Source organism: Rhinopithecus bieti, unplaced genomic scaffold (assembly GCF_001698545.2).
Source record: "Rhinopithecus bieti isolate Rb0 unplaced genomic scaffold, ASM169854v2 scaffold_13704, whole genome shotgun sequence".
NCBI lineage: Eukaryota > Metazoa > Chordata > Mammalia > Primates > Cercopithecidae > Rhinopithecus > Rhinopithecus bieti.
This window is the reverse complement of record NW_016808231.1, coordinates 3,819,566-3,836,337: the sequence shown is the minus strand read 5'-3', so window position 1 is coordinate 3,836,337 and position 16,772 is coordinate 3,819,566. Positions and strand designations below refer to the sequence as shown.

General features: G+C 52.7%; 1 protein-coding gene across 1 annotated transcript; it reads right to left on the bottom strand.

Annotated features, from left to right (window-relative positions):
• Window positions 1-388: 388 nt before the first annotated feature.
• Window positions 389-9,733, bottom strand: NAGPA (N-acetylglucosamine-1-phosphodiester alpha-N-acetylglucosaminidase). The gene is made up of 10 exons (XM_017886394.1): window positions 9,625-9,733; window positions 9,071-9,526; window positions 7,597-7,736; window positions 5,903-6,011; window positions 4,414-4,542; window positions 3,506-3,711; window positions 3,372-3,419; window positions 2,842-2,943; window positions 2,698-2,761; window positions 389-1,251 (listed from the first exon to the last, which is right to left on the bottom strand). Exons 1-10 carry the CDS (start codon window positions 9,708-9,710, stop codon window positions 1,044-1,046), a joined length of 1,548 nt encoding a protein of 515 aa, XP_017741883.1. The 5' UTR covers window positions 9,711-9,733; the 3' UTR covers window positions 389-1,043.
• Between the last annotated feature and the right edge of the window lie 7,039 nt (window positions 9,734-16,772).

Here is a 16,772-nt window from a genome sequence, read left to right as displayed (position 1 = left end):
TGCCTATAGTCCTAGCTACTTGAGGCTGAGGTGGGAGAATCACTTGAGCCCAGGAGGTCGAGGTTGCAGTGAGCCGACATAGTGCCATTGCACTCCAGCCAGGGCAACAGAGAGAGACCCTGTTTCTAAGAAAGACAAGAAGTGTGGTCTGGGGACCTGAAGCATCAACATCGCCTGCAAGCTTGTTGGAAATGCAGAATTGCTTGCCTCACCCCAGGCCCAAATCTGCATTTTAACAACATCTCCTTGTGACCTGTGCATATTCAAGTTTGAAAAGCACTGGATTAAACAAGCAGGGAAGGGGACTTGGCTCCGGGACACCACTGTGACTTGTTTCGGGATAAGCTACACCTGCTAAGCCCCAGCGCGCCCTGAAGTCCATGATTCCGAATCCAGACACCACCTGCTGGCTCCTTGTATTATATCAATTTATTCAAGTGATTAAAAAAACTTCTTGGCAGCAGGATGACAAAATAGGTCTGTAAACATGATTTCATCCCCCGTCCTTCTTCCAAGGAGTTTCCTCTGACAGGAAATCGAATTCTAGTTGGCAAGTCCTGTGATGAGGTGTGTAGAAAAGGGGTCCTGTGTCACCGCCGGGAAGGCAGACTCGTCCCTTTAACCCACCCCAGCCGGGGCGCTGGCCGGGATGTGCTGTTTTGTCGTGATGTGGTCACTGGGCTTGGTTCATTGGCAGCCCCTCCCCCTTCCCCAGGAGGTGGGAGACTCTTTGGCAGTGCAGCAGCCCTCCCGGGGGCACAGGCTTCTCAGCAGCGGGCACAGGCTTCTCAGCAGCAGACACAGGCAGGCAGGAAGCAGGCGGCTGAGTCTTTCCAGGGAGCACGGTATTGCTAGGGTCACAGCTGCCCTGGCAGGTGGCCAGGTGAGGGGCTGAGGCACAAGTGCTATCAGGAACTTGGCTGCCCCACAGGGGCTGAGGACACCCAGATGGTCCACACCAGTGGCCTTGAAATTTCCCCTGCAGAAGCCAGACGGTGGGGAAACAAGCTTTCGGGACATGCCACCCCGGGTAGCTCAAGGCTTCAGTCCTTGAAGGGGTTGTGGGCGCCCCCTGGCTGCTCCTTCTCTATGGCCAGAAGCTCCCCGTTCATCTCCTGCAGTGGGTGGTATGCATAGTCCCCACGCAGGTGCCGGTTCCTCTCTGCTCTGGACAGGAGCAAGGACAGGTTCGCTGCGATGCTGAGCAGCAGGAGGAAGGCCAGCGCCAGGGTGAGGGCTAGCCAGGCGGTCCTGCAGACAGGAGAGAAGCCCCCAGTGGGGGACTGCTGGGTGGAGTCGGGGCTGGGGAAGCACTGGAGGGGCTTTCCTCTACCAGTAGAGACAGCACTCAATCAGGTGCCTCCAGGGACCACACAGGGAATGTTTTGAGCAAAATGGACGAGGTGGGGTTGGGGCAACGTTTAAGACGTGTAGGGAACAGCAGAGGCAGTCATGACATGCAATGCAGGTCCATGCTGCCCCATCTCCTGATTTTTTTTTTTTTTTTTGAGGTAGAGTCTCATTCTGTTGCCCAGGCTGGAGTGCAGTGGCGCGATCTCGGCTCACTGCAAGCTCCGCCTCCCGGGTTCAAACGATTCCCCTGCCTCAGCGTCCCGAGCAGCTAGGACTACAGGCTTGAATGACCATGCCTGGCTAATTTTCATAATTTTAGTAGAGACCAGGTTTCACCATGTTGGCCAGGCTGGTCTTGAACTCCTGACCTCAAGTGATCCACCCACCTCAGCCTCTCAAAGTGCTAGGATTACAGGTGTGAGCCACCACACCTGGCCTAATATTTTAAGAGAAGCCACTAAAAAAGTTTTTAAGGCTGGGCGTGGTGCTCACGCCTGCAATCCCAGCACTTTGGGAGGCTGAGGCGGGTGGATCACTTGAGGTCAGGAGTTCAAGACCAGCCTGGGCAACATTGTGAAATCCCGTCTCTACTAAAAATATGAAAATTAGCCGGGCACCTGTAATCCCAGCTACTAAGGAGACTGAGGCAGAAGAATCGCCTGAACCCAGGAGGCGGAGGTTGTGGTGAGCTGAGATCACACCACTGTACTCCAGCCTGGGTGACAGAGTGAGACTTCGTCTCAAAAAAAAAAAAAAAGTTTAAAACGTGAATGTTACTGCTTTTCAGATGCTGCTAATATATTTTAAATTTTTAAAAATTGTGTAAGCCAAATAAAACACAACTGGAGGCTTGGCATGGGGGCTGGGAGGCCAAGGTGAGAGGATCACTTGAGCCCAGGACTGTGCACCTCATCTGTGCAACACAGTGAGATCCTATCTCTAAAAAACAGTAAAAAATAAAATTAGCTGGGTGTGGGGGTATGTGCCTGTCGTCCTAGCTACTTGGGAAGCCCAGGCGGGAGGATCGCAGTGAGCTGACTGTACCACGGCACTTCCGCCTGGATGACAGAATGAGGAAACGCCCTGCCCCCACCCTGAGATCTCATCTAGCCCAGTTTGCATTCTGAGCTCCAAGGGAGATGCTGACAATAGAGGCTGGGCACTCAGAGGCCCTGGGCTCTGCTCCAGGGTCCCCAAAGCAGATAGTGGGGAGAGCTGGTTCCCCCTCCTCTAAGGCAGGGAGCTGGCAGGGGACAAGGGTGAAGATGGACCTCACAGGGGACGGGTGCAGGAGAGAAGGGGGATTCCTCCCATCTTGGCCCCAGTGCCCACAGAAGCACCTACCTGCTGAAAAAGGAGAGTTCTCCCGCCCTCAGGGTGGCTTCAGATGGCTGGAGACACTGCTTTACTGTAACATACCAGAGACAGACTGAAGGGGCCGCAGCAGGAGCGTCTGCCCATACCCCCTCCCCTCGGAGGGGCAGGTACCTCCAGAGATGCTGCAGTTGCCAGTCTTGGGGTCACAGGGACAATGGTGCTCACACTCACAAGGCCTCTGGCAGCCCGGCCCGTGCCAGCCAAGGGGACACTCTATGGAAAGGAGATGGGAGAAGGGAGGAGAGAGGACAGAGGTTGGGGCCTCCCATGTCATAGCCTTTCTTGACAGGACAGTATACCTGCCCTGCCCCATGTGTACAGAGCTGGGCTAAAGGCGAAGCATCCCCTGCTCTCCCTGGGCTAGCCCCTGAATGTGACCTTATTTGGAATCAGAATCTCTGCAGAGGTACTTCAGTTAGGATCTCAAGATGAGATTTAAGGTGGGCACTGGAGCCCGAGCCTTTTGTGGAATGGGCCACAGCAGCCACAGGGAATCATGCAGTGGCTTGTAGGTGAGGCAGGGGCAGAAGACAAGAGGCAAGCTGTTCTCAGACCAGAAGTTGGGGACAGAGGCAGCAGAGGGCTAGTGGGGCTGCCGGGGCCACCGTCCCCCCACCCGCCAGTGGCGTGGCGGCTCCTACCTTCACTGCAGTTGGACCCGGTCCAGCCGGCATCGCAGCGGCAGCCAGCTGCCGAGATAAGACCGGGGAGGCCAGGTGAGGGCCCAGGGCAAGGCAGGGCCGGGCAGAGACCCCTCCCCAGAACCCCCACTCACTCTCTGTGCACAGCCCATGCTGGCTGCAGTTAGAGGGGCCACAGTCCAGCTCGCCGCAGCTGGGACCCCGCCAGAAGTGCCCGGTGCACTGGCAGTGCCCGTCCACGCAGGTCCCGTGGCCGTGGCAGTCAGGCGGCTGGCAGTGGGGTTCGTGCACACACACCACGGTGGACACTTGGCGGGGACAGCGCCACATGTTGTCCTGGCTGTAGAGGGATGTGATGTGTGAGGAGAGGCCACGCCCAGACGGCCCTTTCTTTAACTCCCTCCAGGGCAGCCTCCACCGCCCCTCTCTCCATTCTTGTCTGTCTGCCTCCCTACCTATGAGATGGGGTCTATTTATTTCTGAGATGAGCTACTGTGATCCTTCCACCTGAACCTCCTGAGCAGCTGTAACCATAAGATGGGCGCCATCACACCCAGCTAATTTTTTTTATTCTTTGTAGAGATGGGGTCTCACTATGTTGCCCAGGCTGGTCTTGAACTCTTGGGCTCAAGCAATCCTCCCACCTCGTCCTCCCAAAGCACTGGGATTCCAGGCGAGAGCCCCTGTGCCCAGCCCCTCTCCAGCCTTTTATAGGTTCCTCTGCTTCCTACAATCCCTCCCAGCCCTAGGCCTTTCACATGTGATGCCGTCTGCCCGGAAGAGTCTCCCACCCCCACCCCACTACCACCTCCTTCAAATCTGTTCTTATTCTGTTATCCTCAGGGAGGTCTTTGTTGGCCGACTGACCCCTGTTCCTAGGCCGGGGTAGTACTGGCATCCTGGGGGAGGGACTGTAGCAATTTCTACTCACTCTTGAACCCCCAGGGCCTGGCACACAGCAGGCACTCACTATTGGCTGAATGAGACAGGCTGGGGCAGACCTGGACTGCAGCCCTCATGATGGTGGCTTTCACGTGCTTACCAGTGATCTGACGGGTAACTGGCCAAGGTCCCATTGAGCACGAAGGTGGCAGAGCCACCCCCATCCAGATTGATGGCGTTGACCACGTCCTGTTTCAGCAGGAACTCCGCCATTTCCCACAGGTTGATGCTGCAGCACAAAGTGTCATTGTTCAGGCTCAGCGCCCACCATCGTTTCCGATTTAACTCCTTTTCCTTCCACAGTGCACAGCGTCACGCCCACAGTGCAGGCACATTTCTAAGCGGCCCCCATCCTCAAGCATGTCTTGTCTTAGCCCCCAGAAGCTGTGAACACGTGAGATCACACCCATGCCTGTGCTGTTACATGGCATAGGCATCCTTAAGGGAGGGGAAACGGGCTGGAGGATCTGGGTGGGGCCACTGGAATCACAGGAGCCGTTCAACACAGAGAACCTTCTCTGGCTGGTGGCAGAAAAGGAAGTGAGATTTGAAATACGAGGGGGAGAGGGTGGGCTGGACGACTGGGGGAGGGGACACACGTGGGAAGGAACCTGGGCAGCTTGAAAGAGCTGAGGCTCCAGACTGCGGCTAGCAGGGAAACTAAGACCTCAGTCCCACAACTGAGGGGATGTGGATTCTGCCAATAACCTAAACAAGAGGATTCTTTCCAGATCAGAGAGCCCTGCCTGACCAGCACCTTGGGTTTGTCCATGGGATACCCTGAACATAGAACATTCTAAGTCGACCAGCCTGGCCAACATGATAAAATCCTGTGTCTACTAAAAATACAAAAATTAGCCAGATGCGGTGACTCGTGTCTGCAATTCCAGCACTTTGGAAGGCTGAGGTAGATGGATCACCTTAGGTCAGGAGTTCGAGCCCAGCCTGGCCAACATGATGAAACCCCATCTGTACTAAAAATATAAAAATGAGCCAGGCGTGGTGGTGGGTGCCTGTAATCCCAGCTACTCGGGAGGCTGAGGTGGGAGGATCACTTGAACCCGAGAGGTAGAGGTTACAGTGAGCTGAAACTGCACCACTGCACTCCAGCCTGGGCGATGGAGTAAGACCCTGCCTCAAATAAACAAACACAAGAACGTTCCCTGTTGAGTGTTGCTAAACTTGTGCTAGTTATGCAGCCAAAGCAAACCAATACACTCTCTTTACAGGGGATAGAAATGCGGCTGAGGGAGGCTGAGTGACTTGTCTATGGCATAGGATGGTTGAGCTGGGGTTGGAACCAAGGCCTTCTCCCTGCTAACTTTGTGACCATTTCCTTGTATCCTAACTAGGGTTCAGGAAAGGTGAGGCCTAAAGCTGGAGATGATGAATTCTTGGAATCGGGAAAGATCTCAGGACCCTCATCCTGTGGGAGGGTAGGTGGGGGGGCCCTGGGAGGGGGGTCAGATAGGTGTGAACATTGCAGAAAGCAGGTCGAGTCAGAGGGTCAACGTCTGGCTGTCATTGGGTCAACGTTCCTCCCAGCAGGACTGAGCCCCAGCCAGGGGGCCTCAGCTCCCAGGACTCACCCACGCTGCTCCGTTTGGCCGTCTGCATGAAAGAGCACCAGCTGCCCTTTCCGGTCGTGGCCAATGGCCGTCCTGGCTGATATCACATTCACAAATTTGCTAAAGGAACCTGAAGGAGAAGCAGCCTGGCTGATCACCGGCCCCTTGGGAGGCCTCCTGCTTCTTGCCTAACTCCACTTCCCACTGGTCTGAGGTACCCGCTACTTCCCTGGGAGGCACAGCAGCCTCCTGGCTCATCTCGCTGCCTCCCCTCTGCATATCCCAGTCTCCCCAGGACAGCCAGGGGGGCTCTTCTTGCAGGTAAACCAAGCTATGCCAGCCTCCAGGTGAAGACCCTCTAATGGTTTCCCCTGTTCTTTTATTTCTTTTTTATTTTTATTTTTTTTTTAAGACGGAGTCTCGTTCTGTCGCCCAGGCTGGAGTGCAGTGGCTGGATCTCAGCTCACTGCAAGCTCCGCCTCCCGGGTTCACGCCATTCTCCTGCCTCAGTCTCCCTAGTAGCTGGGACTACAGGCGTCTGCCACCTTGCCCGACTAGTTTTTTGTATTTTTTAGTAGAGACGGGGTTTCACTGTGTTAGCCAGGATGGTCTCGATCTCGTGACCTCATGATCTGCCTGTCTTGGCCTCCCAAAGTGCTGGGATTACAGGCTTGAGCCACCGCGCCCGGCCATGGTTTCCCCTGTTCTTAGAACAAGATCCAAAGAGCCAGCATGCCCTCCCCAGCCTCCTCCTCCTCCTGCCTCAGCTCCGGGGTGTCCCCTCACCACCCTGCAGCCACTTTGCACTTCCTGTTCCCTCTGGCTGAGAACTGCTTTTCTCTAGCTTGCTCCTTTGTCAGATCACCTAGTTAGTGAGGCCTTCCTTGACAGCCTACTCTTATTTTTTTTTTTTGAGACAAAGAGTCTCGCTGCCTTGCCCAGGCTGGAGTGCAGTGGCGGGATCTCAGCTCACTGCAACCTCCGCCTCCCAGGTTCAAGCAATTCTCTTGCTTCAGCCTCCCAAGTAGCTGGCACACAACACCACGCCTGGCTAATTTTTGTGTTTTTTTTGTAGAGATAGGTCTCACTATGTTGCCCAGGCAGGTCTTGAACTCCTGGGCTCAAGCACTCCTCCTGCCTTGGCCTCCCAAAGTGCTGGGATTACAGGTGTTAGCCACCACACCTAGGTTACTGCCCACTCTAAAACAGCCCATGCCCACATCAGGGCCATGGTATCCTGTCCCTACCCCAGTATTCCGCATCCCAGTGGTTCTCAACCTTGAGTGTTGGTCAGAATCACCACGGAGGCCCGTTAAAACACAGACTCTTGGGCCTTGCCTCTGATTCTGCAGGTCTGAGGTGGGTGGGGCTTTGGAACAAGCTCCTGGGCCACGCTGATGTTGCAGGTCCATGAAGATTTTTTTCTCTTCACTTTTCTCTTCCTGTACCCATGGCTCCTGTCCCCATCTCTCCCCTTTCCCCCAACTTTATTTTTGTTTCTGAGCACTTACCAATTCTTTTCAGCACATTCTATAACTGTTTTCTGTCTTATATATTGAATAGAAGCCTATCTTCATCCCCATGAATCCCCAGTACCCAGAGTAGTGCTGGGCACAAAGTAGCTGCTCAATACTTGAAAGACTTAAGAACAGCTCCGCCCAGCCCACTGGTCCTGGTTTTCAAGATAGCTGTTGTCAACAGCCTCCCCATCCAACCTGTCTCCTGTGTCTCGTCGCACTCTGTGGCTTGGCTCTCGTTGATGTAGATGCTTCCATTACGAATCAGCCACACGACCCCACTCAGCAGCTGCACAAATGGGTTCTCAGTGTCCAGCACCTCCTCCTCAGACAGGTACCTGGATCCGGGGAAGGTGGGAAGCTCACTCACCAGCAGGAGCAACTGCAGAGAGTCAGGCTGTTTCTCTCTGGCTGCTACATTCCTCCTCGTGCCCCAGGAACCTGCTGGGGCGTTGAGCGTAGGTGACAACTTAACCGCCCTAGGAAATCTCCCTATTGTCAGAGCTGAAGCTGGACAGGGTTCTAACAATAGGATCCCCACGCGCCTTTGCAAACAGTCTAAGTTTCATTTAATAGAAATGACCATCCGCCAACAGATCTCAAATCCATCCATGGCCCTCAATCTCCAGGCCATACCCTGCCCAACTACCTGATGCCTGTTATGGCCTCTTCATTGGGTTCCTCGTTTCTCCACTGATTTCTCTCACCTGGTCCCACCCATGATCAGAACAAGCTTTAACATCACCAAATAATTTTTGTTTTTTGTTTTTTTTTTGAGACTCAATTTTAAATAATTCAAATCATCAGTCTTGGCAGGGCGTGTTGGCTCACACCTGTCATCCCAGCACTTTGGGAGGCCGAGGCAGGCGGATCACTTGAGGTCAGGAGTTTGAGACCAGCCCCGCCAATATGGTGAAAACCCGTCTCTACTAAAAATACAAAAATTAGCTGGGCGTGGTGGTACACGACTATAGTCCCAGCTATTCCAGAGGCGGAGGCAGAAGAATTGCTTGAACCTGGGAGGCGGAGGTTGCAGTGAGCCAAGATGGTGCCACTGCACTCCAGCCTGGGCGACAGAGCAAGACTCTGTCTCAAAAAGAAAAAAACCACAAAATCATCAGTCTCGATGAGTTGATGTTTCTGACACCCCACTCCTTTTTCAGTCCCTCTCACACACAAGCCCCCGAGCCTCCGACCTTTGTGCTCGGGGTTCCTTTGGACTGAAATGCTCTTCCTCCCCTCCTCCAGTTCTGTCCTTGACTCAAAGGTCACCTTGGAGAAGCCTGTTCCAGATCACCCTCCCTAAAATCAACACTGTATTTACAACCGGTTCACCCCGTTGGTTGCTTTGCTGCATACACAGCAATCAGAATGTATGTTAGCTATTTACCCGGATTTGGTTGATTTTTCTAGTAATGTGGGAGGTCTGTTAAGGCAAAGACTGTGTTGTTCAGGGTTATCTCACCAGGGCGCAGCACATTGCCTGATACAAGCAAGTGCTCAGTGATACTGAATGATGAATAAACTCTGCAAGGAAGCGATTCCTATACCCATTCTGCAGATGAGGAAACAGAGGCTCAACTTGGTTAAATGACTTGAACATGGAGGCACGGCTATAACCCAAATCTCAACCCCTCTGCCCTCGACAGCACGGGGCTCCCTGCCTCCTCACCCGACGACCAGGGTCCCGTCGCGGCGGATCCCGAACTGCGCGTTCTGCAGCCCCCCGGAGCTGCTCACCCGCCGCTCGTCGCTCACCACGTTCCCCAGGCACTCGCCCGTGTTCATGCGGAAGAAGCCGCCGTTCTGGGCGACGCGGCAGCCGGCCGCCCGCGCCGTCTCCTCCACGGTGGCGCGTCGTCTCGCCGCGCAGCCGCCGGGCCCACCGGGCTCTAGTACCGAGAAGGTGAGCAGGGGCGCAACGGCCCGCGTCAGGTGGCCGGCCACCGCGCGGTCCCTAAAGTGTGACACGAAGCTTCGCACGGCCAGACCGTCGGCGCCGGGGGTCGCGGGGGGCGGAGGCCAACTCTCGTGCTCGCGGCGGCCGGCGCGCACCCGTGTGCAGTCCCGGGGGAGGCGCGCGCGCGCGCGTGGATAGGGCAGCAGCAGGTCGTCGTCGCGGGAGGCCCTGCGGGGACGGGCGGCCGTGAGTTTGGGGGGCTGTCCTCGTGAGCGCTGAGGACGGGGGGGCCCCCGAACCAGGCTCGCCCCGGGAGCTGCACTCACCCCGAGTCGAGGCCGCCGGACGCTTCCCAGAGGAAGCCGAGTAGCGCAAGCCGGAGGAGAAGCCAACGACCCGTGGAGGCCGCCATGTTGAACCGGGGCCTCGGGTCACGTGGGGTGGCCTCACGTGACTCAAGTCCCGGGCTGGCCGCTTTTAGCTTGGACTAAATTATCTGTGCTCTTCCGGGGAGGTCGGGCGGTGCTAGTGATGGTAACTTTTTATCTCCATGTTATCTCAAATCTACAGAAAGTTACAAGGATAAAGAAGTTACAAGCATAAAGAACTCTCGTAGAACTTTTATTCTTGTTTAGCAGTTGTTTAGGCTTGCCTGATTTACGCAATCATTTGTACTTCTTTTTTTTTCCTGAACCAATTGCAACCAAATTGCAGACATCATAATCCTTTACCCCATACCTCCCTATGCATCTCCTAAGAACAAGGGCTTTTTTTAAACCACAGGGCAAATATCATTAGGACAACCCCCACTGACACAGTTCTGTGATCTTATCCACAGCTAACCTTCAGTTGTCCCTCTAATGTCTTTTTTCTTTTCTTCTTTTTTTTTTTTTTCTTTTTCTTTTTGGCTGCCCCTGAGCCTGTAATCCAGGAGTTGCTTTTAGTTGTCATGTCACTTTGATGTCTTAATCTGGAAGGCTCCTCAGCCTTTTGTCTTTTGCGATCTTGGCATTTTTGAAGACAGCCCAGCTACATAATTTGTGTGACTCAGTGCAAAATGAAAACGTGGGGACACTTGCTAAAAAAAGCCCAGAAAACTATTAAGAATTTCAAGATAGAGCAAATGGTTGCAGCAAGCCAGGGTCCTTCTGAGTGAGGCCATGAAGCTGACCCTGACTATAGAAGCCAGTTTATTTTGTAGCATGTGCTTCAAGCTTCCTTTGAGAGGATTCGTCTCTTCAGCCCTCTTGTATCCAGGGTTGGGTGGTGTCTTGGTGCCAGTGCAGTGCATGGGCCACTCCAGGAGCCACAGCAAGTCTAGTTGGCTTGATACTGTTGCAGTCTTGCCAATGCACCTTAATGTAGCAGTTTCTACTTGTCTGAACTAGTACCAGGAGTTCTTTGTCCTACCTCCAAGAAAACTAAGGAGTGTGGACACAAAGGTGGGGTTGCAGTGAACGTTTAATAAGGGAAAGAAGAAAGTCCTCCGCAGTGGAGAGGGGAGTCTCCGAGTGGATTGCCGGGTTACAGCTGAATGCGAAATGCTTTTTTTTTTTTAAGACAGAGTTTTGCTCTTGTCGCCCAGGCTGGAGTGCAGTGCTGTGATCTTGGCTCACTGCAACCTCCACAACCTCCGCCTCCTTGGTTCAAATGATTCTCCTACCTCAGCCTCTCGAGTAGCTGGAATTATAGACATGCGCCACCACGCCCGGCTGATTTTTGTATTTTGGGTAGAGACGAAGTTTTACCATGTTGGCCAGGCTGGTCTCAAACTCCTGACCTCAGGTGATCCGCCTCCCTTGGCCTCCCAAAGTGCTGGGATTACAGGCGTGAGCCACTGTGCCTGGCCGCAAAAAACTTCTATAAGACACTGCTCTCCTTCCGGTAAAGCTTAGTAACTTTTTTTTTTTTTTTTTTTGAGACGGAGTCTTGCTCTGTGCCCCAGACTGGAGTGCAGTGGCGCAATCTTGGCTCACTGCAAGCTCCGCCCCCCGGGTTCACGCCATTCTCTTGCCTCAGCCTCCTGAGTAGCTGGGACTACAGGCGTCCGCCACCAAGCCTGGCTAATTTTCTTGTATTTTTAGTAGAGACGGGGTTTCACCGTGTTAACCGGGATGGTCTCGATCTCCTGACCTCGTGATCCGCCCGCCTCGGTCTCCCAAAGTGCTGGGATTACAGGCTTGAGCCACCGCGTCCGACCAAACTTAGTAACTTCTTATCAGTAAAGCTGCCTGTGCAACTCCCCTTATCTTATGCAGCTGTGGGTATGTCTCTAGGCAAGTGCAAATCGCTGCTTCTCTTGTGTAACTGTGGGTTTGTTTTAGATAAGGCCCCCTCCTCCCTGTGCCCGTTTCCATGGAGCCCACAGTGTATATGCCTGAAAAGGGGAGGAAACTTTTTCCCGGGAGCCTGCTAATTATACAAAGAACAGAGGGCTTTTGCGCTGGACCCTGTTTGCTTATCTGTGTGCAGGTCCAGCCTGAGTTTTTTCCCAGGTTGTTTTATTTTTGCCAGTTGCTGTGACTTTTCAGGCAGGCCACTTCTGAGGTGGGAATTTCCCCTAACGGATTTTTCTTTTCCTTCTCCCTCACTACCACAGGTATAGGGGGACACAGGTGTAGGGGCCAGGCCAGCCCCTTTTCATCCGCAGTCAGCACTTCTGTGCTTGATCTCAGGCCCCTCTTCGAGCCACTACTCCTTTGAGCCAGTGGACGGTGAGGGTTACTGAATTCAGAGTGTCCCCCCCCAAACTCATGTCCTTACCAGAACCTCAGAATGTGAACGTATTTGGAAACTGGGTCTTTGCAGATGTAATTAGTTAAGATGAGGTCATATTGGAGTAGGGTGGGCCCTGAATCCAATCTGACCGGTGTTCTTGTAAAAGACACAAATAGACACGGAGGAAAGGTCCTATGAGCACAGGCAGAGATTGGAGTGATGCAGTCATAAGTCAAAGAATGCAAAGATTGCTAGCAGCCACCAAGAGCTAGGAGAGAGGCGTGGGACAGACTCTTGAACTTTGACAGAGAACATGGTCATACTGATGTCGTGCTTTTGGAAACTAATATAATTCAAGGACCTCAAAGGCGTCCCAGGGGCAGCTCTGACGCTCCTAGTTCACTTTCTTTAACCACGTACAAAATGATTGCTCCTCCCAGAGGCTTAAATGACCTGGCCTGACGCAAATATATTGATGTGAAGGGAGTATATCTTTCTGATCTTTGCATTGGGCCACTAAAAATAACCAGCAGAGGAACCCAGGCCTGACGCCTACTCCCTGCCTCTGGAAGCGCTCTTTTTTCTGCCTCAGTGAGGAGTTGCAGGAACAGGCAGTCTTTGGCAAGTTCTGACTTCGGTTTTCTCCCTACTTTGAGGCTTGCGACTCCTTTGCCAAGTTTTTCTAAGCACATAATGGGTGCCACAGAAATTCTGCATTTGAACAGAGCAGCCCACATCCACAGTTCTCGCCACAGCTGCTAACAAAGCCAAGGGTTTTCTTTTTTGTTTTTCAGCCTGGAATACTTTTGTCCCCTCGTAGCATCCTCGTCTGAGTTCCACCATCATTTGTGTGTTCAACAGGCTGAGCACCTCGTATATGCTCCATTGCTGATGATCCCTGCCTTCATGGAGCTTAGATTTTCAGGGGGAAACAGACATGAAACAGTTATGTGATGAATGCAAGAAGCAAAGGGCAGGACCCCGAGAGAAGGAGGTTGCAGGTGTGGCAGGGAAGCCTCTCCAAGCCCATTTAGACTGGTTTGAAGGAAAGAAAAGAAGGTGCAGCTGTGGGCAGATCAGGGCCAGAGCCTGAGGTGGGAAACAGCTTGGCAGGTGCAGCAGGAAGATCCACCTGGTGGGAGAGGAGGGCCATGGGGGAGGGGCTGGAGGTGGTGAGCAGGGTTGAGGTGGGAGGGCCAGGCCAAGGCCAGATCCTACATGCAGGGATCCAGGGAAATGGGTATGGATTTCAGCCAAAGTGAAATAGCCATTGGAAGGTTTTTTAAAAACTTTATTAAGATATAATTTACATACTGTAAAATTCTTCTGCTTTAAGTGTACAATGCAATGATTTTTAGTGAATATACATCGATATTCCAGCATCACCATTATCCAGTTTTAGGATTTTTTTTTATCACCCAAAAAAGTTCTGTCATGTAATTCTATTATTATTATTATTATTATTATTTTTGAGACGGAGTCTCACTCTGGCGCCCAGACTGGAGTGCAGTGGCCGGATCTCAGCTCACTGCAAGCTCCGCCTCCCGGGTTCAGCCATTCTCCTGCCTCAGCCTCCCGAGTGGCTGGGACTACAGGCGCCCGCCACCTCGCCCGGCTAGTTTTTTGTATTTTTTAGTAGAGACGGGGTTTCACCGTGTTAGCCAGGATGGTCTCGATCTCCTGACCTCGTGATCTGCCCGTCTCGGCCTCCCAAAGTGCTGGGATTACAGGCTTGAGCCACTGCGCCCGGCCGTAATTCTATTATTTAGAGACAGGATCTCGTTCTGTTGCCCAGGCTGGAGTACAGTGGTGCAATCATGGCTCACTGCAGCCTCGACTTCTTGGGCTCAAGCAATCCTCCCGCCTCAGCCTCCTGAGTAGCTGGGACTATAGGTGNGATCTCAGCTCACTGCAAGCTCCGCCTCCCGGGTTCAGCCATTCTCCTGCCTCAGCCTCCCGAGTGGCTGGGACTACAGGCGCCCGCCACCTCGCCCGGCTAGTTTTTTGTATTTTTTAGTAGAGACGGGGTTTCACCGTGTTAGCCAGGATGGTCTCGATCTCCTGACCTCGTGATCTGCCCGTCTCGGCCTCCCAAAGTGCTGGGATTACAGGCTTGAGCCACTGCGCCCGGCCGTAATTCTATTATTTAGAGACAGGATCTCGTTCTGTTGCCCAGGCTGGAGTACAGTGGTGCAATCATGGCTCACTGCAGCCTCGACTTCTTGGGCTCAAGCAATCCTCCCGCCTCAGCCTCCTGAGTAGCTGGGACTATAGGTGTGCGCCACTATGCTCAGCTAATTTTTGTATTTTAGTAGAGATGGGGTTTCACCATATTGGTTGGCCAGGATGGTCTCGATCTCTTGACCTTGTGATCCGCCTGCCTTGGCCTCCCAAAGTGCTAGGATTACAGGCGTGAGCCACTGCACCCGGCCAACCTCGGGGAATCTTAAGGGACAAATAAAATTTAACCAGATTTGGGGTGGGGGCAGATTCGCAATTGCAAAAATGTGGAGCCAGCCCAAATGCCCATCAATCAACGAGTGGATAAACATCATATATATACGATGGAATACTACTCAGCCATAAAAAGAAATGAATTAATGGCATTCGCAACCACCTGGATGGGATTGGAGACTATTATTCTAAGTGAAGTAACTCAGGAATGGAAGACCAAACATCGTATATTTTCACTTATAAGTGGGAGCCAAACTATGAGGATGCAAAGGCATAAGAATGATACAATGGTGCCGGATGCGGTGGTTCACACGTCTGTAATCCTAGCATTTTGGGAAGCCGAGGTGGGTGGATCACCTGAAGTCAGGAGTTCAAGACCGGTTTGGCCAACGCCGTGTCTATTAAAAATACAAAAATTAGGCTGGGTGCGTTGGCAGGCGCCTGTAATCCCAGCACTTTGGGAGGCTCAGTCGGGTGGATTGCCTGAGTTCAGGAGTTTGAGGCTAGTCTGGGCAATACGGTGAAACTCCGTCTCTACTAAAGCACAAAAAATTAGCCAGGCGTGGCGGTGTGCACCTGTAGTCACAGCTACTCGGGAGGCTGAGGCAGGAGAATTGTCTGAACCCAGGAGGCGGAGGTTTCAGTGAGCCTAGATCACACCACTGCACTCCAGCCTGGGGGACAGAGCAAGACCCCGTCTCAAACAAACAACAAACAAACAAACCCCAAAATTAGCCAGGTGTGGTGGTGCGTGCCTGTAATCCCCAGGTACTCAGGAGGCCTCAGCACAAGAATCAGTTGAACCCAGGAGGCAGAGGTTGCAGTGAGCCGAGATCGCCCGCCACTGCACTCCGGCCTCAAAAAAAGAAAAAAAGTTACAATGGAATTTGGGGACTCGGGTGGGAAAGAGTGGGAAGGAGGTGAGGGATAAAAGACTACAAATTGGTTTCAGTGTATACTGCTCAGGTGATGGGTGTACCAGAATCTCTCGAATCACCACTCATGTAACCAAATAACACCTATTCCCCAGAAACCTATGGAAATAAAAAATAGAGAATAGGTGTAAACCCGGAAAAAGCAGGGATACTGGGGGGACGTTGCCCAAGTCAGTCTTCCTGGCTCTGGTGGGTGAGGGGGGCAGAGACTTAGCCGCTGAGAGACGGGAGTGGGTAAGTAGGCATGAAAGGATGGCTTGAACTTGCCCCAGCTCTCACTAATCCCTTCCCACCCTCTCTTGCTCTCTCAGACCTCATTCCAAGCAATGGTTCTGCAGACACTGTTCTCACAACTGCTTCACACTGAAGTGACATGATGGAGAAAGTCTTAACTGATTCCTTTTCCTGTGTGTATTTATGTCTTCAGAGGAAACACTTTCAACCAGACATGGTGGCTCATGGCTGTAATCCCAGCAGAGGCAGGAGGATTGCTTGAGCCCAGGAATTCCAGGTCAGCCTGGGCAACACAGCAAGACCCTCATCTTAAAAAAAAGAAAAAAAAAAAAAAGAGGGGCCAGGCATGCTGGCTCATGCCGATTTGCTGACTCAGCAATTTGGGAGACCAAGGCGGGCGGATCACCTGAGGTCAGGAGTTCGAGACCAGCCTGCCCAAATGGGGAAACACCGTCTCTACTAAAAATACAAAAATTAGCTGGGTGTGGTGGCATGTGCTTGTAATCCCAGCTACTCAAGAGGCTGAGGCAGGAGAACTGCTTGGACCCAGGAGGTGGAGGTTGTAGTGATCTGAGATCATGCCACTGTACTCCAGCCTGGGTGACAGAGTGAGACTCTGTCTCAAAAAAAAAAAAAAAAAAAAAAAAAAAGAAAAGCTTTAAGAACATGATGACTTAATGGAATTACTTGTTTACAGTGGGATTTTATACCTTGAGCTGGGAGCTGGAAGGAATGCAAGGATTGACCAAGGATTGTGGCAGGGGCACATAGAGCCACCATGGGCCGGGTGCTCCCACCAATGAGGGCCTCTCTCTTGGGCTGTGTATTTGGAGGGCAAGGAAAGAAGGCCTTGATGAAGCCCTGAGGTGGGGTTTGTGCTGGGGGACCTGCGTTTCCATCCCTCTCTCATTTAACTTCAAGTCCCAAGCCTCCTTCTCTCCCTGTCTTCCTCCCACCCACTCCAGACAATCTGCCTGTGACTGGTTTTTCCGCTCTCTTTGCTACTTGAACAGGAGGCTGTCAGGAGCTATTCTGCTCCAACGAGGAGAACCAATGACTCATTTGTGGGGTGCTCCTTGTCTTGACCTCGAGTTTTGTTTCTAGCCCTTTGGAGGGTTTCCTCTTTTTTCTTT